The sequence below is a fragment of the Mastigoproctus giganteus genome, chromosome 14 (assembly GCF_048544385.1).
Source record: "Mastigoproctus giganteus isolate SK-2022 chromosome 14, ASM4854438v1, whole genome shotgun sequence".
In the NCBI taxonomy this organism is placed as follows: domain Eukaryota; kingdom Metazoa; phylum Arthropoda; class Arachnida; order Uropygi; family Thelyphonidae; genus Mastigoproctus; species Mastigoproctus giganteus.
The window spans coordinates 28221459-28246443 of record NC_143588.1 but is presented as its reverse complement, the minus strand read 5'-3'; the positions used below and the strand labels follow the sequence as shown (position 1 = coordinate 28246443).

The 24985-nt window shown below is 36.7% G+C and overlaps 1 protein-coding gene across 1 annotated transcript in view; it reads left to right on the top strand.

Annotated features, from left to right (window-relative positions):
* The window catches only part of LOC150075035 (tensin-2-like), a 737845-nt gene that overhangs the window by 491588 nt on the left and 221272 nt on the right, over window positions 1–24985 (top strand). The window contains exon 18 of the mRNA XM_090389056.1: window positions 15150–15326. Coding sequence (XP_090245182.1) covers window positions 15150–15326 — 177 coding nt within the window. The remainder of the gene's footprint in view (window positions 1–15149; window positions 15327–24985) is intronic.

Genomic DNA, 24985 nt, shown 5'->3' with positions numbered 1-24985 from the left:
AATCACCAAGAAAGGGAAGAATGATGATATCGAGCTCAGCACCCTGGGCTTGCCAAGTCCATATTCACCAGATGTGAGCTCCTGGGGTTAAGTAAATCTGCTAATCTCCTACTTTTTTTCCTATGGGTGAAAAACCCATAGGAAAAAAAAAAAAAAAAAGTGCTGAAATTTGTTAATAGCAACAAACTCTCTACACACATAAGGTTGTAGGATGCTCCATCAAAACACAAATTGAAGCAGCCATTCCATCTAAAGAGTCATTTATTCCCATTTCATGCTGTTTATTAAATAAAAAAAAAAAATCGCAGAAAGACCAGCCAGCTTCCATATCAGTACATCTTACTGCACCACCACCCACCCACCAAAATCAATTAGAATGGGAAACCTCAGAAAACTGAAGTAACCCTGTAATATATGAAAGAAATGCTGTTGAGGTTAAGGAGGTATTGGATAACTCAGTCTTGGACTCTTTGTAGAGGAAGAAATGGACACAGGATGGTATACATACATCCTCAAAAAAAAAAAAAAAAAAAAAAAAAAAATGGGGACACAGGATGGTATCTGTGCTTCCCCAAAAAAAAAAAAAAAATAAATCCAAGACTGAGAAAACTTAGCCCTTTGCACTTTGGAGGCTGACAGTCAACTCTATCAATTCCAAATAATCTCCAAATTCAGATAATGGAATTGTTGTGGATTTTGATGGAATATTGATGACATCAAGGCCCTCCTCCAGAGGCACAAGTCAGTTTGCTTCTGTTGCAGGTAGCGTATTTAAAGGCAAATGAGAACCCTACTTTGTAGAATGACAGCCTGATACATAAAGATCAAGGGTAGGTGGGGGATAGTCCTACATCCTGGTGGGCAACCATACCCCCTTTTTTAATAATTCCACTTACTACCAGTATAGAGGTAGTTGTCATTCGTTTCTGCAGAGGGTTTTCTTGACAATCTGCTCTGCATGTGTTCCACCTGGGATCGACATCTCTCAGACAGACCTTAATGATTTCAGTAAGAAACTGCCTCCTCCTATTCTTTTCTTAGGGATCTCATTAGACATGATATTCGGTGGGGCGGTGCAGACCCTAATATGAAGGATTCATGTTAGTGTTTGCACTATATAATAATGATGAAGAGCTTGTGATATGAAAATAACAAGCTCTTTCTCTCTCTCTCTCTCTCCTGAATGTGAGAACGAACACTTTTTTTACACACCTGCTTATACATTTTCTGCCATCGATCCCTCTGCCTGTTTCCCTTCTCTCCTCCCTCTAGTTACATGAGAAATGAAAAAAAAAAAAAACAAATGGGAGTGGTTGCTTCCTAGTATCTCTTCTGACTGAGAAAATGCTATGTTAGCTATAAGATATGGATTTATGATAAGACTGACTGCAATGCCTTTGAACAGCTGGCACAGTGCCAAAATTTCACAAAGCAACTACCTTGGGCCTGATCAGTATTGTTAGAAAATTCACTCCCCAGGGGACCTCACAATCAGTAAATGCACCTGAAAAGTTTAAAACAAGAGAGCATCCATCATGAAACATGTTTTCTTGGTCTTGCTCTTATTCTGCATTCAGTTCATCCCAAAGATATCAGTTGTGTTCAGGTTTGAACTTTGCCTACCATTCTAATAGAATGTTGATGACATCAAGGCCCTCCATAGGCCCAAATCAGTTTGCTTCTGTTGCAGATGGCGTATTTAAAGCCAAAAGAGGACTCTACTTTGTAGAATTTCAGCCTGATACATAAAGATCGAAGGTAGGTGGGGAATGGTCCTACATTATGGTTCTGATGTTATTCTTCACATGTTCACAATTCCTTGGTTTATGACCAAGTTTTTTGGAGTGTCTAGCATTGAAAACTCTGAGACAGAGGTGTCCAAATTTTTTTCAATAGTGTGTTTACATGATTAGATATCCATATATGTGCAAACTATATTACATGGATTTTTTATTTTTTGCATGGAATATATGAAATTTTTTTTATTGAAAACAGTGGTTAGGCTACTCAGCCTTTATGTACTGTGCTGAGTAACAGTTGGGCACTGTATTCATCACTAGTAGCTTGTACTAGTACTGTATATGAGCCATAAATTCAATGGACTGTGTACTGTGATCATGTATAGTTCAGCTAATGAAACATTTTAGATAGGTGCTGTCGTCTGTTGGCTTGCACATATCTGATGTCAGAAATGAAAGGTTTGTGTATAAACTGTGAACATATTCCAATGCATCACAACCACATGTTGTGATGCATTGGAGCAATATATAAATAGTTTATAATGGCAGATCAGGAAAGTTGTAGTTTTATTCCTACTGAAATGGTTTATCATGTGAAAACATCAGAAGTATATGAAAATTGTGAATCTGAAGTCAGAAATTCGGAAAATATTTTGTCTGATGAAATGCAGAGTTTGGTGATGAGGAACTCCAATATGTTAAGGTAAGTTCTGATGGAGAAATCAGACAGCCTACAAAGAAGAGGAGGCTGGGGAAAAAACCAAATGAAATGGAATGGGGATGAATTTATTCCTAAAATATATAAATTTAGTGACAATAATTCAGAATTAGTAAAGGATTTTTTCCTGACAATTGTAGTGATCTCAAAGAAGTTACCTCTTTTGGAAAATGTTTATAGAAGAAATATTTCCTAAGAGACATACACTTATGCCATTAGCATAATTGAAAACATGGCTGAAATTTTACATTTGTTAGGACAATAGAAAGAAACATTTGTTTCCAAAATTTATTGTTTTACTATACTTGTGCTTATGGTATATAATAAAAATCTCTCTAAAATAAAACTGGCCAAATAATTGGCAAAGATAATTATGGTAAGAGATAGATTCTGCTCTTTACTCAAGATGCTACGTTTTAGTCATAACAAAGAGCAGGAAAAGGTGATTACATGTAAAAGCTGAGATCTGTGCTGAATATTCTAAGAAAAAAAATTCTGGGAATACATAATTTTTTTTTCTTAGAATATTCAGAGGATGATTTGGCATAAAACAATATATTCACATGAAATGACATAGATTTGGTGTAAAATAGTTTGTTCTGTATGTTCTAAAGATTGGTGATGTATATTTATTCATGATGTATAGTTTGTTTTATGTGATGTAAAGATTGTGATGTGTATCCTTGACCTAACAGTTTATACTGGATCCACAACTGGGATACCAGTAAATGCAAATTTAGGTATAAGCAAGGCTATTGTAATGCATTTTCTTCAGCCGATCTAGGTAAAAGTCATAATAGTCTGTATTTTCTAAGGAGTTCTTTCTAAGGAGAGAAAGAACTGCTTTCTAAGGAGTTCTTGTATTACCATTCATCATAAAGGAAAGGGAAGGCCATCTTTCAATTTGAAGAGAAATGTGCAACAGAATCACTGTGTATTACCAAAATGTGCAAGAGAATTCTGCACACGTATTATGAGGCCCTGCATTGGGTGAATAGAAGGGAAGCTAGAATGCTGACAGTGATTAAAGCAGACAGTTTGGTTGATACTGGCATAGTTGAGAAAGAAACAAAAGAAAAATTTATGAATTCACGGTATGTAATTGGATATAACAAAAAAAAATCTGGTTTGAGTAGAGTATGTGTGCAGAACTGTAAAGTGAAAAATTTTTTTAACAGTGTTCCCCCCTTCCCCCCAGATATTTTAGTTATCCATTATACATCAACTTTCAGGCGATTACCATATACTTTCAGAAAGCAAAGATGCGACAGAAGAAAAGCAAGTGAAAACTATCTAACACTAACTGAACACCCTTTCTCTCCTACATTAATGCAGTGAGGTACTGCCACTTTTTTATTTCCTGACACTCACATTATATTGAGGGTGCATTGCATGTAGTTCTTAATGTTTGTAGTAAAAAAAAAAAGTACTGATATTTTTGACGGTAAAATTTCGAGCTCCTATACTGATGTTCTTGTACATTTTAATTACACACATATTATAATTATAATATGTGTGTAATTTGTAATAAATATATAATAAAAGTATATCACATATACAGTGGTACCTCGACATACGAGTTTAATTCGTTCCGTAACCTTGCTCGTATGTCAAATTGCTCTTATCTCAAAGCAATTTTCCCCATTGAAATTAATTGAAATGCCATTAATCCGTTCCAGCTCCCAAAAAACCACCTCAGTTGTTTTTGTTAAGTGTTTTTGAATAAGAAAAATGTACTGTATTTACAAGAAGAAACATTTATTTATAAATAACAAATACATATTCTATAGAAACATAATAAAAGAAAAGGTGAAGTGCTTACGGAAGCGTATAATTTTCGTCATTGGTCTTCTTCGCTTTTTTTGTCACGCTTTGCTCATTTTCACCTGCAGATCGTTTAAAAAAACTGTCCAAGGAGGTTTGTTTCTTCCTCCCTTTCAGGATATTGCGGAAATGTGTTAGGCAAGTTTCGTTGAACAACTCCGATGCACGACCAGTTGCAACTTTTTCGGAGTGATTTTTATCCATGAACTCTACAACTTTCTCCCACATTCCCAAGATCTCCTTTATATTTCTTGTAGAGATAACCTTCTCCATCTCTGGCTCCTCTTCAAAACTAATTTTTCGTTGAACCACCATAATGCTGCTGCGAATGTAGATCGTGTAACTCCTCGGTTGTCAACTCCTGAGTCTGTTCCTCGACAAGTTCGTTCACATCTCTCTCATCCACCTCCAGACCCATGGATTTTCCCAGAGAAACAATCTCCTCTACCACTGACACTTCGGGTTCCAATCCTTCAAAAGCCCTTTCAGCTACAGCCTCAGGCCACAGCTTCTTCCATGCAGATATTAAGGTCCTCGTTGTAACACCCAGCCAGGCCTGATCAATAATTCTTAGGCATATCACGATGTTAAAGTGGTCCCTCCAGAACTCTCGAAGGGTAAGGTTTGTGTTCTCCGTCACTTCAAAGCAGCGCAGAAAAATGTGCTTGGTGTACAACTTCTTAAAATTAGAAATCACCTGCTGATCCATGGGCTGCAGGATAGGAGTGGTGTTGGGTGGTAGGTAGAGAACCTTTATAAACTTGAACTCTTCGAGTAAATCATCTTCGAGATTTGTTGGGTGAGCAGGGGCATTGTCGAGGACGAGAAGGACTTGCATGGGTAGGTTGTTTTCCTGTAGATATTTTTTTAACAGAAGGGCCAAACACCAGGTTTATCCACTCCACAAAGAATTTCCTGGTGACCCACGCCTTCGGATTTGCCCTCCACATAACTTGTAGTTTTTCTTTTAAAATCTTATGTGACTTAAAGGCTCTGGGATTTTCCGAATGGTATACTAGCAGAGGCTTGATTTTGCAGTCGCCACTCGCATTGGCGCAAAGTGCTAGAGTTAATCTATCCTTCATGGGTTTGTGACCTGGCATCGTCTTCTCCTCTGCCGTTATGTAAGTCCTATTCGGCATCCTTTTCCAGAAAAGCCCTGTCTCGTCACAGTTGAAGACTTGCTGAGGGATGTATCCTTTGGCTTCTATCAGTTCGGAAAACGTTTTGATGTAAACCTCAGCTGCCTTCACATCCGAACTTGCTGCCTCACCATGCCTGACGACAGAGTGAATGCCGGTCCTTTTCCTAAAGTTGTCAAACCAGCCCCGACTGGCTTTAAACGAGTCTTCCGATTCCTCGTTTGTGGAAGTGTGTGGGATCTGCTTCAGCAAATCACCGTAAATCGCTCGTGCCTTCTCACATATGCTACTTTGTGTTAAGAATCCTCCTTGAAGCTGCTTCTCTGTCACCCACACCATCAGTAGTTTCTCCATTTTCTCATGGAGAGAGGTCCAGAGCTTAGAAATTATCGTAACGCCCTTGGCTGGCGTTATACCCTTTATCAACTTCTTCTGTTTAAGCACAGTACATATCATTGATGTGGTACGCCCGTACATCCTTGCCAAGTCAATTACTCGCACACCTTGCTCATGTTTTTCTATGATTTCACGCTTTAATTCAATAGACCATCTTCTTCTTCGGACCCATGGTTATAAAAATAAATTTGATAATGTTTTGTAAATGTACAAAAAGCAAAAAACGTGAACCCAACTTATCAAAAATGCTACGAAAACGAGGGAAACAAGCACACAGACTGAGGTCTAGTCTGAGGTGGGAGAAACTGTTAGACGCTGCACACGACCCCAACATGCCCACGCTGCACACGACCCCGCATGTTGGGGTCGTGTGCAGCGGTGTAGTGTGCGATTCCTCGTATCTCAAATCTTGCTCTCATCTCAAAGCAAAATATCGCTCGCTCGGTGGCTCGTATCTCAAAACACTCGTATATTAGGGCACTCGTATATCGAGATACCACTGTACTTTTATATCAGTTCAAGTATCTTTTATTATATATATTTTAAAACTATTTACACTTAATATTTTGGATTTGTATGCACTGAATTTATTTTGTAAATAAAGTACAGTGAATTCCGGTTATTTGGGCCACCAGTTAATCAGGGCAACTGTTTATTTGGGGCAAATCTTAAAAAACAGAACCCAATCGAGAAAATATCCAGGGTTTACTTCACTTAATTGGGACAACATGCTGTTTAATTGGGGCAGGAGACTGCAGCACTGGAGATTACCCTACGATTGTCTTCAACCATACCACGTGGTTCGGTCCGATTTTGGAGGTCACAACCATAAAAACAATTAGCAGTCACCTGTTTATTGGGCTTTTCTGTTAGTGCAGTCTATCATAAACGGATAGTAAATTCGATCTTATTGAATTTGCGATAATACGACAGATGGCATTCTGGGGGTTATTATGGTGAAATGTGTTTACACTTCCATAAAATCTTCAATCATATAAAAAAATTAATTTTCAGAATCTTCTCTTCATTCCTGTTTTTAAAGCTTCGTAACTTGTTACTCCGTTCTCACTTGCACGTGCGTATCATGTTACTTGCAATTTGTGTGTGCCGTGTTCTTTGTTATTTATTGCTTATCTTTTTACTGTTTTAAATTTTATGTCACAAATGTCAGTGAACAGAAATGTCAACTAGTTAGTATGTACATATTACAGTACATATTAATTATTCTGATTATCATTTATATTCTTCCGATTTTCACGTGTCATTTAATTTTTTAATTGGTAAGGTAATAAAGGGTAAATTTGTGCTTAATATTTCTTTACTTTTATAGCCTGTGGGTAATATTCCTCCTATTTTCGCTAATTAGAATAACTGTTTAATAGAATTAAAATTCAATTCACAAATGTGATCACACGTTTACTACACATTGTATAGTGAACGGTACTTTACTATGGTGACTCCATCGTAACGCAATTTGATTGTACAGTGAACCAATTGTAAAGCGGGGGTCCATTGTATTTTTAACTATTCATGTGAAATTTCGGTTAATCGGGCCAAAATGCACTAGTCCCGATGTGTCCCAAATAACTGGAAGCGATTGTATTTTAATTTTTATATCCTTGTGTTTAGTTATGTGATTGTAGCAGTATTCAAATTTATATTTACTAACACTTTTTAGATAAAGTAACTTTTAATATAAGTTTTTTAAATTATTTATTTCACATGTGTTCTAATTTCTCTTGCTAAGGACCCAAGTTCCAGAAAGCCTATTGCCCAAAGCTTTGTGAGGTTTATAATACAGGAAACTCTTTAAAATATGGCACTTTCAGGGATTGCGAGTTGTCAGATTTTAGAAAAGTTTTAGAAGAGCCCATTTCAACAAATATTAAGCTCAAACAACTGAACTAATCAACTGCTAGGTACACCTTTCTAAAATCCAGAAATTAAAATAACTATCTTGTCCTTTCATCAGTTTTTACTGTCAGCAGGATTTAAACTGGGTTCTTGAGGCTGTCACAGACATTCTCTCAGATATGAAAAGCTGGGCTTGCTACCTGGAAATCTAAAACACTGACGGAACTGATATTCAGTTGACACTTGAGTTATTTGGACCAAATTTTGGCAAAGTCTGGTCATTCTGTGACAACCAGATCCTCTGTTTGCATATTCATGATATCGAGACTGTTAGTAACCCTGGGTATAATGCCATGCTCAAGTCCCGAAATACAGCACATAGTATACTGGAGGTGGCTACTGAGGTGTAAACCATCGTAAGCAGGGGTTGAGTTGTGATGTTCACACCACACTATGAGGCAATACTAGGTGATAGATAACTCCTATCAACTGGTGCAATACTATCATTTTGCTTATTGGAGGTGCAAAGTGGTGAAATTCATGTTTAGCCTCAGAGCAAAGCTCCATCAACTTCCCTATTTCTTCAATCATGCAGTATGATTGATGTATGATGGGCATCATGGCATGATTCAATGTTCATTACATTTCAAGGGTACAGCTCTAAAACAGCATTTGCAGGCTGGCTGATAGATAAGCCACTGGACCTAACTTGTTGATAACTTTCAAGGAGGCATCCAGATCAGCTAGTGTATAATCTTGCTGCCTCAACTGTGCCAGTAGTGGCATGTGATGCAAGAAAGCAAATGTATGAGCTTATGCAGCATCAGCCAAAAAAAAAAAAAAAAAAAATCACACCATTCCCTCCAAATGCCTGTCCAGTTCCTCCTTAAATTTATTCAACCTATCAACTTCCATAACGACAGATGGAAGTTTGTTCCAGTAATTAACCACCCGCTGACTAAAGGCAAATTTCCGCACATCTATTCTACATCTGTCCTTTCTTAATTTGAATTTATGCCCCCTTAGGTTCATAATCTGAACAAGTGGAAGGATCCCATCAGAATGCAGAATTCAGCGTGCTGAACCCATTCAGTAAGTGACTAGAGGGAGTCAGAGTAGTGTGTATGTAGGATCATTATTGAGACCACGTTATATCAAGGAGCCTGGATATATTCTTGCTGTGTGTATACCGTATCCAAAAATTTCATTACTTCATACAACATATCCTCCCCATCTCTTCTTACTACTGAATACATCATGAAAAATTAAACTAAGAGAAAAAACTTATCTGTGAAAAGATCTAAACCTCCTAAATACTTCTTATTCATTTTAAAAAAATGTGGTCTCAGTTCCAATCTCAATGTTGTCCATTTCCACTTGTAGTCTGCCTAGTTCCATTTATTTTTCTAACAGAATCTCAACTATCATTTGATTCAACCACTGTGCATCTGAGTTATCCTAATTATTCGTTGTATGATTCCATTCAATTCAAAGGTGATATGCATATGACCACTCGGATATTCCCTGTCAGAGATTAGTAATTTGGAATCTCTTCTTTTCAATTTTCTCTGGCTTAAAATGCTGCTACCCCATTCTGTCAAATTTATATGTTGCTTCTATTGTTCTCCCAACTCTGCTAATCACTTGGAAATATTTGATTTCCTTTATTTGAAACTTGACTTTCTCTAATCAACTTTCCTAACAGTGAGGTAATTTTCCTTGGCGATTTTAATGTTCATAACTCCAGCTGGCTTCCATTTTCTAGTCACATGTACCCAGCTGGTCAACGTGCTGAGGCTTTTGCAATTACTAATGACCTCACACAGATTGTTCATTTACCTACCAGAATACCAGACAATTGTGATCACACAGCCTAAACACTTGATATTTTTCTCACAAACAACCCTTCTAAGTACATCTGTCCTACAACTGTCTTTCCTCAATTTGAATTTATGCCCTCTCAGGCGGTTATTCTGAGCAAGAGGAAGAAACATATCAACACTGAACATGGTCAAACCATTCATGGCTTTGTACACCTCAGTGAGATCACCCTGCAGGAACCTAGTCTCCAGACACTGTAATTTGCAAAACTTAAGCCTTTCTTTGTAAGAGCAACCCTTTGTTCCATTCACTAATTTTGTTGCCCTTCTCTGTACTCGTTCAAGCAGCTCTACATCCTTCTTAAAATGAGGCCTCGAGACCTGTATACAGTACTCAAGATGTGACCTGATCATTGCCTTATACAAGGAGATAATCACCTTTGTAACGAATGGACCTGGTGTACTGGGGTCCATGGTTGTGAAGAATATACAATAATAACCCAGTTTAATATAATACAATAAAATATACAATGGCAGAAGCTTTCAAGACTGACAAGTTTCTTTTTCAACTGATAATATGATTTGAATACAATGGATAAGTGCAATGAGTTGAGAGTGATGCACGTTATTCATTTCCTATTGTTGCACGGACGTGCGCTTTTTTTTACTCCAGCATTTATCCAGCATTAAAATGGTTGTCTCTAGAATGGGGTGCAGACGTGTGTCTTTGCAGCGGTTTATGGCCTTTGGATTGTTTAATACAGTAATACCCCGACTTACGCGAACTCGGAGTTACGCGGTTCTTGATTTTTTCGTTTGGCAACGCTGCCGCCCACTATCTTCAAGGTCGTTTTTCATATGTTATCGATATTCGGTGCGACGGCGGAGAATGAGAGCGAAAGATGAACAAAATTCAACTTTGCTGCTTTTATGTTTTTTATATCAGTGAAGGGGAAACACATTTCACCATAATAACGTAAAAACCAACACAATTCCAGCTATCGGTATAATCGCAAATGCAATTAGATCGAGTTTACTACCAGTTTATAACAGATTTCACTAGCAGAAACGCAACTGGATTTTTATTGTTTTATGGTAGTAACCCCTAGAAATGTGAGGTGTAATAGTGTATCTCTGCCTTTATGGTGTTGTTTATGCAGTTGCTACATGCGCGCAGCTTTGTTTATGCGTATCAAGTGTGCCTCCTCGTTTTGTAATTGTGCTTTATTCCCTAAAAATGAGTAAAATACTTAAAAGGTGTGAAAAGGAAGCGTCCTGGTGAAGACACTGCAGATTCAGAGAGAAAAAGAAAAGCAATTATCGATAAACAGAGGCAGACTGGATCAAAAATTCTTACCCGGGAAAATTTATAGTGGCCTCATACTATGGTTTATGGCCAAAATCACACCACCCCACCGGGGTTTCCCCAGCAAGGCTTATGGCCAGTCCGCCTCTGTCGATAGAGAAAAAATATGAAATTGTGAAACGCTTTGAGCGAAATGAAAGACCATGTGATATTGCACGTGCTACAGGCCTAAATGAAGCAATGGCGAAAAGCACATGACAATTGCAAACTTGACAGGTTGAAAATTGAAAAGGGCTCAATTGTAAAGGGCTTAAAAATTTTAGAAAACATAGACTCCAACGAAGAACGCGTTATAGCTACAAAGCAAGGAATAAAAAAATTATTAGCTTGCTACGACGAAATTCTGCGTGAAAAAAAGAAGGCGCTGTGTCGTCAGACGAATTTGTTAGATTTTATGAAGCCATCGACATCGAAATAACTTTTTTACGTAAGTCATTTGTTTTTTTAATACATATTTTGTATTAATATGTATAAAGAACTGCAATTTTATTAATATATTTCTTCTAAACTAGTGCTTTTGTTAGTCCTTGGTCCCAATTAAGCAAAATTTATATGTATTTATATGCAAAGTTGTACCCCGACTTACGCGAATTCGACTTACGCGATTTTCGTCGGACCCACCTATCGCGTAACTTCGGGGTATTACTGTATATTAAGTGACCCTAGCCATAGGCGGTGGCGAAAGTGTCGTGAGTGGTCTACTATTTCAAAGTCATGTTTGGGATCAAGATCGTTGTTGGTGGCCCAAAAATGTTCCGCGACTGCGGATTGGTCAGTTTTGGCAAGCCGGATTGCTCTGTCATGCTCCGTAAGGCAATCTTGAAGATGACTTGATGTCTATCCTATGTAGTAGCTCTAACAGTCTCTACAGGTGATGCAATATATTACATTGCTGCGTAAGAGAGGTATGACAGTGGTCTTCACACTGGAGACAAGTGAACGTAGGTTTCTGCAGGGTAACTGTATGCATTTGATGTTGTAATTTCTAAGAATTTTTGAGATTCGTCCTGACACGCCTGGATAATAGGGAATGCAGGCGGACGGTATACCATCTTGGTTCAGTGGTCTTGGGTGGGATGTCAGTTCTTGTGCCTGTAATAGGCACCTCTTTAGCACATGGGATGGATAACCACATTTGGTTATGTTTGCCTTCACACGGGAAATCTCGTTACATCTAATTGCATCAGTGCTGGAATGGTGGTGCACAGGTCGTGCACTGCGCCAGAAGGCTCCTCGAGAACGACTTAAGCCTCCAATCCAGAACATCACTATCCGCTGATGACATCTGCACCGCCCTCAACCTATGCTTATCAAGCAGCATCTTCACCTTTGAGGATTCAGTCTACCAGCAGGTGCTTGGCACTGCTATGGGTGACCCTGTTAGTTCCGTAGTAGCCAACATCACCATGGAAGATTTAGAGGAGCAGATACCCCTGAACCCACCTGTACCTATTACAACATGGTGCAGATATGTTGACGATATTTTTACTGTAATACCACGTGGCTCTGAAACAGCATTACTGGAATACCTCAACTCCCTGTCTAATTTCATCCAGTTTACTATAGAGTTAGAGGTCAACTATGCGCTCCAGTTCCTGGATGTCCTAGTGCATCGCATAGGCCCATGTCTAGAGACTTCGGTATACCGCAAACCCATGTGGTGTGTAAAGTGTAAAGTGTGTTTGGGTCAAACGGCACCAGGAGTTTCCCCCATCTCCGCGTAGTTTACATTGTCGTGTGATACAGTACACTGTAAAGGCCAGAGATTTAAAAGTGTATGGATATTGTACATGAGTAATGTTGTGTACCGTTGTTCTTCTGGCCATTTAGCCTCCAGGCCTCTGCTGAGGCCAGACGTTGCCCACAGATCCGGCCACGCACCCAGTTCTCTCAACAGCACTGCCCGCACCCTATTCTCCAAGGCTTGCAGCCATTCCAACACTGATGCAATTAGATGTAATGAGATTTCCCGTGTGAAGGCGGACCTAACCAAATGTGGTTATCCATCCCATGTGCTAAACAGGTGCCTATTACAGGCACAAGAACTGACATCCCACCCAAGACCACTGAACCAAGACGGTATACCCTCCGCCTACATTCCCTATTATCCAGGCGTGTCAGGACGGATCTCGAAAATTCTTAGAAATTATAACATCAAATGCATACAGTTACCCTGCAGAAACCTACGTTCACTTGTCTCCAGTGTGAAGACCCCTGTCACACCTCTCTTACGCAGCAGTGTAATATATCGCATCACCTGTAGAGACTGTTAGAGCTGCTACATAGGAGAGACATCAAGTCATCTTCAAGATCACCTTACGGAGCATGACAGAGCAATCTGGCTTGCCGAAATTGACCAATCCGCAATCGCGGAACATTTTTGGACCACCAACCATGATCTTGATCCCAAACGTGACTTTGAAATAGTAGACCACTCACGACACTTACGCCACCGCTTATGGCTACAGTCACTTAATATATTAAACAATCCAAAGGCCATAAACCGCTGCAAAGGCACACACGTATGCACCCCCATCCTAGAGACAACCATTTTAATGCTGGATAAACGCTGGAGTAAAAAACAGCGCACGTCCGTGCAACAACATTAGGAAATGAATAACGTGCATCACTCGCAACTCATTGCACTTTTCCGTTATATTCAAATCATATTATCAGTTGAAAAAGAGACTTGTCAGTCTTGAAAGCTTCTGCAATTGTATATTTTATTGTATTATATTAAACTGGGTGCTTATCCCTTCTAGAAAAATTCCTGTATATCATTGATAAGACACCAGGACTGCAAGCTACCCTTGCAGCTTACTCTTGCACTGTTCAGAAAACTTCATATCTGCCTGCACAATTACCCCCAGGTTCTTTTCATTCTCTACCACTGTCAGTGTAGTACCACACAGTTGATACATTACTCTGGAGTTACTGCTTCTCATATGCAGTACTTTACATTTGTCAATGTTAAACTTCAGTTGCTACCCCTCAGCCCATCTGCTCAACTTTTCTAGATCCTGTTGCAGCAGCTTACTGTGATTAGTGTCATTAACAACTCTGCTTTTCTTCGTATCATCTGCAAACTTAGACATGAAGCCTGATATACCATTATCAATATCATTAATGAATACAGAGACCAACAATGGACCCAACACTGAACCCTGGATGACTCCACTAATAACATTAGTCCACAAAGAGCAGTATCTATTGATTACCACTCTCTGTCTTCTCCCACTCAACCCTACCTTTATCCATAGCAGCAATTTGCCTCCAATGCTCCAATTTGTGTAGCATTCAATGTGCAACAGTATCAAGTATCAAAAGCCTTTGTAATGTCCAAATATATGATATCAAAATTATTTGGTTTTGTTCAGCCAAATAGTCACGATTACAAGATTAAACAAAGTTTCCTTATTTGACGTTGAGTAATTTTTTTGCAAATGTAGTCCGTCCTGGGCTTTTTAATCTCACCTTGTCTTAGCCTAAAACTTATCTAGTTGTAAAATTATGTCATTATATTCAGAATGTGTGACTCATTCTTTAACTCCCTATTCAAATGACGTCAACATGATTTTATTTTTCTTCATTATTGGTTTGACCTTTGATCTGTAATATTTAATTTTTTTGTAATTGAAGTTTGCCCCTAAAAAAAATAAAAGAAAATGTTTTATTAGGCTTTGTTAAGCCTCTTCTTGTATATAATTATCAAGCATCGTTAAACACGAATTTAAGAGTATTTGTTTTTTTCTTGTGTATTTATCGAGTGTGCTGGTACCTCCTTTGCTCATACTGTCTCATAATGTTGGTACTTTGTTTGCCCCTGATATTGTTTACACTTTACCATCATCCAGCAGCTGAACCCGGCAGGTTTTTGTTTCTTTTGAAACGATAATAAATTATAAAACTGTATCTAAAGTTCATTTGTAATTGGGAGTGGGGGGGATATTTTAAAAAAATTAATTTAAAATATATAGTTTCACTAGAAAAAATGGATTTTTCACAATTGTGTTCATAATAGATTGAAAATAAAGTTGTTTCAAAAGTGAACAATTTTTAATTATTCCATGCCTCTTACATATATAATAATGGTGGAAAAAGTCCAACAAATGTTATGTGCCTGCAAATGTTATATTTTGATCATTGTTGGTGTAGAGTGAAAGAAAACTAGTTTACTAGATAAAATAGCATATCAGTCTTAGAATAAAAAAACAAGTCTTTTATATTTTAAAATTTTAGTTTAGAGTAACTTTGCATGTAGACAGGGCTGTTACAGTTATTGTATTATAGCTTTCCACACAGAGGGACCAGTAGACGGAAGTCTATATGCTACAGTAACAAAGAAGAGATATACAGAAACAACAGTTCGCCCCCATGTCAATCATGATGGTTTCTGTGTTGTAGATGGACCCCATAGTGTTGATTCAGGGATATCTTCTAATTCAGGAATTAGAACCCAAAGCGCAGGTGACTTTTAAATTTGAAATATTTTTTTGATGTATGAGGTATATTTTATTATTATTTTTTTTAATCACTAATCTTGAAGCTTTTTGTGTGAAAACTAGGCAATCAATGTATGGAAATGTGCATATGCAATTTTATTTTAATTTAATGCAATAAATAGTGTTGAAGTACAAATAAAATCTGATAAAAGTTTTGAAGTACAAATGAAATCTGATAAAGCTTTGATGTGCAAATAATACTTCTAATTCTACTCTACAGTACAATATAGTATTGTTCTGTAATTAAATGAATTTTAAAAAGGAATTGAAATTAGTATTAATTTTAATTTTCAATGTCTTTATTCTAAATTTTTCAATTTACAATAGTGCTTTAAGACAGGCCTCCGTAACCGAGTGGTCAGGAGCGGGGGTGCAGTAGCACGCGCTCTTTGAGTAGACGGGGGTTCAAGCCCCTGACTGCTGAATATGGTCGATCTGCCAACCCGCACTGGACCAGCGTGGCAGATTATGGTCTAATTCCCTCAGCATGAATTGTTGAGGAGGCTTCCATCCTGCAGTGGTTTGATAATGGCTGCACTTTACTTTTTTTATTTTTTTAAGACCCATTGTGTTAATGGATGCTTTTCTTTTTTTTTTTTCTTTGTTTGTACTAGGTTAAGTAAAACTCTTCTTTTATATATATATATACAGGGTGTCTCAAAAATACACGGCATAATTTCAGGAATGAGTTCCTCATATGTAGACAATAAAAATATTTTATATCAACATAGTTCCAGAAATGCTTGGTTTCCGAGTTTTGAAGGTCTGTCTATGACACTTAACTGTTCACATCACCTTATAGTAATTGTTCAAAATGTCCACCTTCTGCCTGAATACAGGCCTCACATCAACGTCTCATTGACTCGCGAAGACGGTGCCAAATTCTTGGCATGTTTCGTATTGTCTCACAACCTGCCACAATTCGATTGCGGAGAGTTTCCACATCAGCTAATGGAGTCGAATACACCAATGACTTTAAATGGTCCCACAAGAAGAAATCTAGTGGGTTTAAATCAGGTGAGTGTGGAGGCCAGGCAGTTGGTCAACCTCTCTACTTCAGGAGTCGTAGACCTCTGTCGGCAGCACGAGATGTAAAGGTCCCATGTTCACAAAGGCGGTGATGGATACCTTTAAATGTTTTCCTGTCTGGACATCTTCGTTCTGGGAACCTTTCATGGTACAAACAACAAACCTCCAGAGCACTGCCATCCACCAAACCGTACATAAAGTGTATATCCGCTTGCTCCTGATTTGAGTACATGGTCTGAACTGAAAACCAGCAGATTCTGTCAGTATCGTGTGATGAAGGAAATCACCTGCTGGAGATAAGACATTCTGGTTAATAACTCGGGAACCAAGCATTTCCAGAACTATGTTGATATAAGATATTTTCATTGTCTACATATGAGGAACTGATTCCTGAAGTTTTGCCATGTATTTTTGAGACACCCTGTATATACAGGAACTCCCCGACTTACGCAAGGGTTGCGTTCCGCGGAACACTACGTAAGTCAGGGAATTTTCCCCCAGCACTCACAACTGTGCTCGCTGACTTGATCGAATCAAAAAAGAAATGTTCGACGAACATGTAAATAGAATTATTTATTGTATTTATTCAATTTTTTATCTCATGCGCAGGAAAAATTACAAAAGCGTGCAATTTAAAATATTTCAAAATTATAAAATTACAAAAAAAGAGAGGAGATAGGCATAATGTCATTAAGTTTTACCTCTCGAGCATCATTGCCAGAATCGACGTCTTCAGCTGATAAGTACGCCGCTGCGGAGTTGAGGGCTGTGGGGATTTAGAACGGAGTTGGACGCTCAACTTTACAAAAGAACATACTAATGGATGACTAGATGGTGGCTTTTTTCTTTTCATCGTAGATTTCTATGTAGCAAGCAAGCATATCATTCATCCCTCTGTTAACTTTTAAGAATCGTTCACTGTTAGGATCCATCTTCTCAAACCTCGCCATTGCCATCTCTCTGGCGATGAAACGTCTCAGCTGCTCATTTGGTTCATCTTGAGCTTTGTCAGTATTTTATTCTTTCACTATTGCTGCTTGCAAGTCAATATGTTATTCATTAGATAATTCCTTCTCTTCTTCCTCTATTAACTCCTACACATATTTGGCATCAACCTCTAACTGAAGTAGCTCTGCAACCTTTACAATCTTATCTGTAACCTCTTCATATGATTCTTTTACAAATCTTCCATAGCCTTTTACATGCTGTGGGCATATTTTCTTCCATGCTCCATTTAAACAACTTTTAGTAATTTCCGCCCAAGCCTTATTAATGTTTAAGATGGCATGGTAAATATTGTAAGATTTCCAAAAGTCTCTCAATGTAAAATTTTTTTCATCATCTACTGCAGACAATGCCTGAGCAAATGTTGTAAGTAAATAGTATGCTTTTAAATTTGAAATAACATCCTGATCCATAGGTTGGATGAGTGAAGTTGTGTTTGCTGGTAGAAATATAACTCTCACGTTCGAATTGAAATCATCTAGATGCTTAGAATGTCCAGGAACATTATCTAATAGAAGCAAAATCGTGAAAGTAACGTCGTTGTCTTTTCAATATTTTTCAACCTTGGGAATGAAGTAACATTTAAACCAATCCTCAAAGAGAGATATTGTTTTCCAATGCTCTCTGGTTCAATCGGAAATGCATGGGTAGGGTGGGTTTATTGATGCTCTTAAATGCACGAGGATTTCCAGAATGGTACCCAAGCAGTAGTTTTAATCTGTAATCTCTCACTGCATTAGCCCCAAGCAAGAGCATGGCCCTGTCTTTTGATGCCTTGAAACCTGGCATTGTATCTTCCTCTTTGACAATGTATATTCGATCCGGCATTTTTTTCCAATACAGAGCAGTCTCATCAACGTTAAAAATTTGCTGCATTGGATAGCCGCCTTCATCAATAATTTTTTCCAGCACATCACAAAATTTCTCTGCACCTGCAGAATTGCTACTGGCGACTTTACCACATACTTTAATGCTGTGGAAACCAGCCCGATGCTTGAACCTATTAAACCACTCATTTCTTGCCACGAACTAGGGGTTGGGTTTTGCTGTACTTATCCTTAATATATTTATAAATACTTGTTGCTTTTGCTTGAATGGTCATTAGACTCGGGGGCACTTTTTTTTTTGTTAGTTATTGGCACATCAGCTTCTGTGGCCATAATGCACCTCCCAAAGTTTTTGCATTTTACTCTAATCCAAGCCCAAGGTGGGATTCGAACCCGCGACCTTTGGTTGCCAGGCAGGCACCAGTGACTCTTGCTTCTGAATCTCATTTTCCATCCATATTATAAAAGCTGTTCCATCTTCGATATAGCACCTGAACGCTGTTTTGTTATCACTGTTGATCTTAAGTGCGTTAATCCTTTGACATGTTCTTTTTTACACCAACTGTCCTATAAAATAGTATTCACTATTGAAGCAGTGAGACCTAATTCTCTTGCAATAGATGACAAACTTTGTCCTGCTTCATACTTCTTAATTATTTTCATCTTCATTTCTAAATGAATTTTGTTTCGTTTCCTGGCACTACAACCACTTGCACTTTTCGTTGGTCGCTTTCCCTTCATCATTGTAATGCGTAAATAGGAATGAAGAGAAGTTTCTGAAAATCTGTTCTTTTATATGATTGAAGATTTCTGTGAAGGGGAACACATTTTACCATAATAGCGTAAAAACCCACACAATTGCAGTTATCGGAATTATTGCAATTGCAATAAAATCGAGTTACTATCCATTTATAATTGATTGCACTAACAGAAAAGGCCAATAAATCGGAAAGTACAAATTGATTTTATTGTTTTTTGAACATGACCTCCAGAAATGTGCTTTAGAAAAATATCAAAGGCGTTCAATATTGATTCTTATAACATATGATAATGATGAAAGGGCAGTGCAATTTCCATTATAAATATGACCTTTTAGAGAGAGAGATAAATAGCTTAGTAATAAGCAAAATTTTCAACTTTCAAGGACTTGGAACAAATTACAAAAAATAAAACAGTGTTATTGGGTTCACATTACCTCCATTTATTCCTACAGGATGCAAAATACATTTCCACAAATTTTTCAAGTTTGCACCAGCCGGCAAAAACTTACATATAGTCGAATCCGTAAGTCAAGTATTATGTAAGTCGGGGAGTTCCTGAATATATATATATAGTATATAAAACAGGTGAAAAAGGTAAAGAAAGGAAAAGAAAAAGAAAATAGATGTACCTGGACGCGCAAGGCTACAGAACAGGATACAACTATAAAATAAAACATAGAAATAAATGATAAAGGACATAGTAAGATGGGAAAGTTATTAACAACAACGTGCCATGCCTAATAAAAGAAGATATGAGAAGAAAAGAATGTTAAGATCCTAATAAATTAAGTGGAAAAAGTGGCTGAATTGATAAGCCAAATCATATTTACAAAAGCTAGAAAAAAGTGGTAATTAATGCATATTAAAAAAAAAAAAAAAAAAAAATAGTAATAAATAAAAATGAAAATAATGAAAATAAATTGGTACATAGATCAGGTATTTCATCAGGGGACTACACCCGATCATGTACCAAAATACTGCGTTTCTATACAAACCCATGCCGATGGAGGTAGCAATAAATTTAAAAAAAAAAAAAAAAGAATTAAAAATTAAAAAATGAATTAAAATTAAAAAAAATTTTTTTGAAACCTTCATAAACATGAGTGAGGTAGCCCCAACGCAGTGTGTATATTTTAAGTAAACCGTTAAATTAAAAGGTGTAATTAAAAGGTGTAACAGGCAGCAGTATAGAAAAGGGAAGTAATACAAGGTATGGGGGGAAAAAAATAGTAGTAAAAAAAAGAGGCGAAAATAGCGAGAATAAGAAAAGAAGGAATGTCCGAATCACCCTCGTATTGCACTAATAGTTCAACGGACGGAAAAAGCAGAATAGAAAGTATAAAGACGTAAAGAGAAGGAAAAGATTTTAAAGATACTAGGCAAGCTGGGTTCGTAAATACCCAACCTCTTAGAGAGGGCCTTGGCTGTGAAGATGTTAGTAGAAGAGGAAAATTAATACCGCTAGCCTGTGAAATATTTTTTGTTAATGTCAGATGTAAAAAAAAAAAAACTAGTATAAAGAAGAATAAAATTACATACCTTTAAAATTATGTAGATCAATTAGTAAAATTATGTAGCGTCAATTAGTAAAATTATGTAGCGTCAATTAGTAAAATGCATAATAGACATGATTAATAAATAGAATACAAACAAGGAGAGGTTGCTTAGTAGAAAAATAATAATGGACGCCCTCTATAGTTAAAAGTGAGGAAAAGGTCCGAATAATAATTAAAAATAATTAAGCAAAAATAATTAAAATAAAATAATAATGGAAAAAATTAAATAAATAAAACTTAAAGGGTAACTTAGAAAGTGAAAAGACATGAGCATCGTTCAGAATAGAAGTCATATGATGTGATCACTTTCAAAGTGGTGGGAATACCACCATTTAAATTTACAACTATACATCTGTACAAATTATCATGTTAACCCTAATCAAAATGAGATATAGTGAAACCGAATTTATGTTTAATGAAGTTAGAAAGATTTTTAATAATACGATTTATAAAATTAATAGGAATATCGTTTAAACATAATTTGGTATATAGGCCGTTTAAAGCTTTGATAAAAAGTGTTTGATTGCTGCTAAGATACGCAAGACGTAAAATTTGTGTACGAATGATATTTTTATGAACTGTAATGGAAATATTAGAGTTCCAATTTGTTAAATAAATAATGTTGAAATTAAATTGACTTCTTTTATCAAATAGTTCCAAGGTATTACGAAGAGGTGAATTATTTAAAGTAATGCTTAAATCGAGAAAGTTTGCGTGTTGGTTACCATTATTTTCTTTGTTTAAGGTAAGTTCAGTAGGATATATCAATTTAGCAATATTTTCAAAATGATAATTTAAAATCAAGATATCATCAACATATCTAAATGCGAAGAAATTAAGGTTTGGATTATTATTAGTATAAAGATCTTCGTAGTAATGTAGAAATAAGTTAGAAACTATACTGGAAATTTGTGAGCCCGTGGGAACTCCTATTGATTGCCTATAGGTATTACTGCCATCGTAAATATAGTTATTAAGAATACATAAGTTGATATAATTATTCCAGACAATCTCATCCACGGGTAGAACGTGCTTGTATTTAAGATATAATTGATTGAGTACAGAGATAATTAAATGATGTGGTAAGGAAGTAAATAAATTAGTAAAGTCACAGGTTTCGATACTAAAGATTTTGGCATTAGAATTGAAGATTTTAATGATGTTGCTGTTATTATTAATGATCCAGGTGGATGGAATATTAATGAAGATGGTAGTTAGTAGTTTAAAAAATTGTTTACCTGGAAGATAACAACTGCTTTTTTTGGCACTAGTGATGAATCTGAAGCCAACAGGATCTTTATGGAACTTGGCAATCATATATAGGAATGGTAATGTAGAATTGCGCATTTTGGTATGTAGTTTTTTATGCAAAGCTATAAGTTTTTTGATGGTCGCATTAATGCCAAGATTACAGCGTAAAAATGTGGTATTGCTGTCGACTTCCTTTTTAAGAGTAGTATAGTAGAACTGCTTACAAAAGATTGCGAAGTTGTTAGAAGCTTTATCTACAGGGGGTGATGATAAATTTTCCTTGTAGATCTGAGATGGCATTTTTGAGATTAGAGTGTTTAATATGTGAATTATTATACAAGTTGTGAAATTTTGAAACTGATTTTATAATATCCTGATATACCACATTTATCCAGTTATAGAATGCCTCATGGGGTATCGTATATTTTTGATTTATTTTCATTATTTATTTTATTTATTTTCATTATTTTCATTTTTATTTATTACTATTTTTTTTTTTTTTAATATGCATTAATTACCACTTTTTTCTAGCTTTTGTAAATATGATTTGGCTTATCAATTCAGCCACTTTTTCCACTTAATTTATTAGGATCTTAACATTCTTTTCTTCTCATATCTTCTTCCATTAGGCATGGCACGTTGTTGTTAATAACTTTCCCATCTTACTATGTCCTTTATCATTTATTTCTATGTTTTATATATATATATATATATATATATATCAGAGGCAGATTTAACGGCGGGTGCACTGGTCATGCACCCTGGGCCTGACTTCTGAAGGGCCCACGAAAAACCCCAACAAATTAATTCAACTATTAGTTCAAAACTTTGTGATTATTATTATGCTATTATTAATTATATTATATATATATATATATATATATATATAATATATATTTTTAAGGGGCCCAATATTTTCTTCTGCGCCTGGGGCCTCGACCGACCTTAATCCGCTCCTGATATATGAAGAAGATTTTTGTTTAATCCTATTGAATCTACGGTATACACGAGAAGCAAATTCGACGAAAAGTATAAGAAATGTAGCGATATATGTTAGGATGAAGTGACCAAGTAAGATATGCGAAAAAGGGACCAATGGTTGGCAAAAACTTAAAATAAGAAATGAAAAGGTGACCCAAAATAAGACTACATTGCAGTGTAGTTCAGTTTTTTTCAATTCTTTTTACTTGCTTCTGTAAGGTCATCCATGATCTGTATGCCCTACATAATATAATTACATTCATTGGCACAATTGATTAGACCGTATTCTTGCCGCAAAATTTCAAATATCGCTCTTAACATGTGTCTACAGCACACATGCACCAAAGCATACAGAACATGTTGGAAACAGAAGCAGGACCATTGCCGTCTTTCTCAGAATTTCAGTGGATGGCCTCTGATGAAGACACTGAAATTGTGAAAAACACTGCAATGTAGTCTTATTTTGGGTTGCCTTTTCATTTCTTATTTTAAGTTTTTGCCAACTATTGGTCCCTTTTTCATATATCTTTCCTGGTCACTTTATCCTAACATATATTGCTGCATTTCTTATCCTTTTCGTCGAAGTCACTTGTCGTGTATACCGTAGATTCAATTACACACACACACACACACACACACACACACACACACACACACACACACACACACACACACACACACACACACACACACACACACACAGGGTACATTTTGCTAATGCAATGTCCCTGATCCATAATCAACATTATCTTCCCTTCATGATTACTAAGCTTCTTAATACTATTATTCTTTTATTATATATCACATTGTATATTCATGTATTTTGCAGGATACAAGGTTAAAAGTTTACATTGAAATTTATTTTTAATAGGCTAGGAGTATATTAAAAAAGGTGTCCTTGCACCATATGAATAATAATAATAAATTTTATAGGGAGATTCAGAATTTGAGTATGATGATTATGATTACAGTGTGTACATAAAAACAGATATAACAATGTTATGCCTTTGGTGACTTGAGTAATTACATACCTGTTAGTTTAACTTCTGTGCCAGGTAAAATAACGGAGTCACTGGTTAAAGAAACAATGCAGGACCATCTAAATAGGAGGACAGTTATATTTCGGTTACAACATGGGTCTTCTCTCACCAGTTTGATTTGATACTATGATGCAGAAACAAAGAAACTGGATGCAAAAAATAACTTTGATATCATATACTGGGTTTTCAGGAAAGCTTTTGATACTATTGCTCATAAATACTGTACAAATTGGGTTGGGAAAGGGAAAGTTACTGCTATGGATAAAGGGATGGCCAAGTAGGAGAAGACAGAGAGTGGTCATCAATGGACACTGCTCGTCATGGACTAATGTTATTAGTAGAGTCCCCCAGGGTTTGGTGCTGGGGTCCCCTTTGGTGTTTTTCTGTATTTATTAATGATATTGATGAGGATTTTGCAGGTAATACAAAGGTTGGCAGGGTGGTTAATAACAATAATGAAGGTATGCTGCTGCAACAAGGCAGATGGGCTGAGAAATGGCAATTGATGTTTAACATTGAAATATGTAAGGTACCATATATGGATAGCAGTAATCCCAGAGTAACATATTAACTGTGTGGTACTACATTCAGGGTAGTGAAAAATGAAAATTACCTGGGGGTAATTGTGTAGTCAGACATGAAATTCTCTGAGCAGTGCAGACATGTTGCCAAGACATCCCATGGGGTTTTGTCAGTAATATACAGAACTTTGCTAGCAGAGGATAAGGAGGTGATTATCCCATTATATAAGGCAATGATCGGGCCACAACTTGAGTACTGTATACAGGTCTGGAGGTCTCATTTTAGAAAGAACGTAGAGCTGCTGGAATGGATACAGAGAAGGGCAATGAGATAGATGGGGGGGGGACAAAGGGGGCTCTCTTAATCTAGAAAGCTTCAGTTTTGCAAATTGCAGCATCTGGAGACTAGGCACCTGTGAGGTAATGTGATCGAGGTGTTTAAGGCTTTGAATGGATTCAGCAAGCTAAATGCTAATTATGAAATTCCAGCAAGAGGAAGAATGCTTTTTTGAAATTCCCTCTATCCTCCTTTTTATAGTGTTAGCAAATAATTGTAAATCTTTAACCAATGAAATAATGGCCGACTTATTGCTGAAATCTTCAAAAAGGTAATCTGCATTGCTTCCTTAACTAGTTCACCATCCTTGAATGGC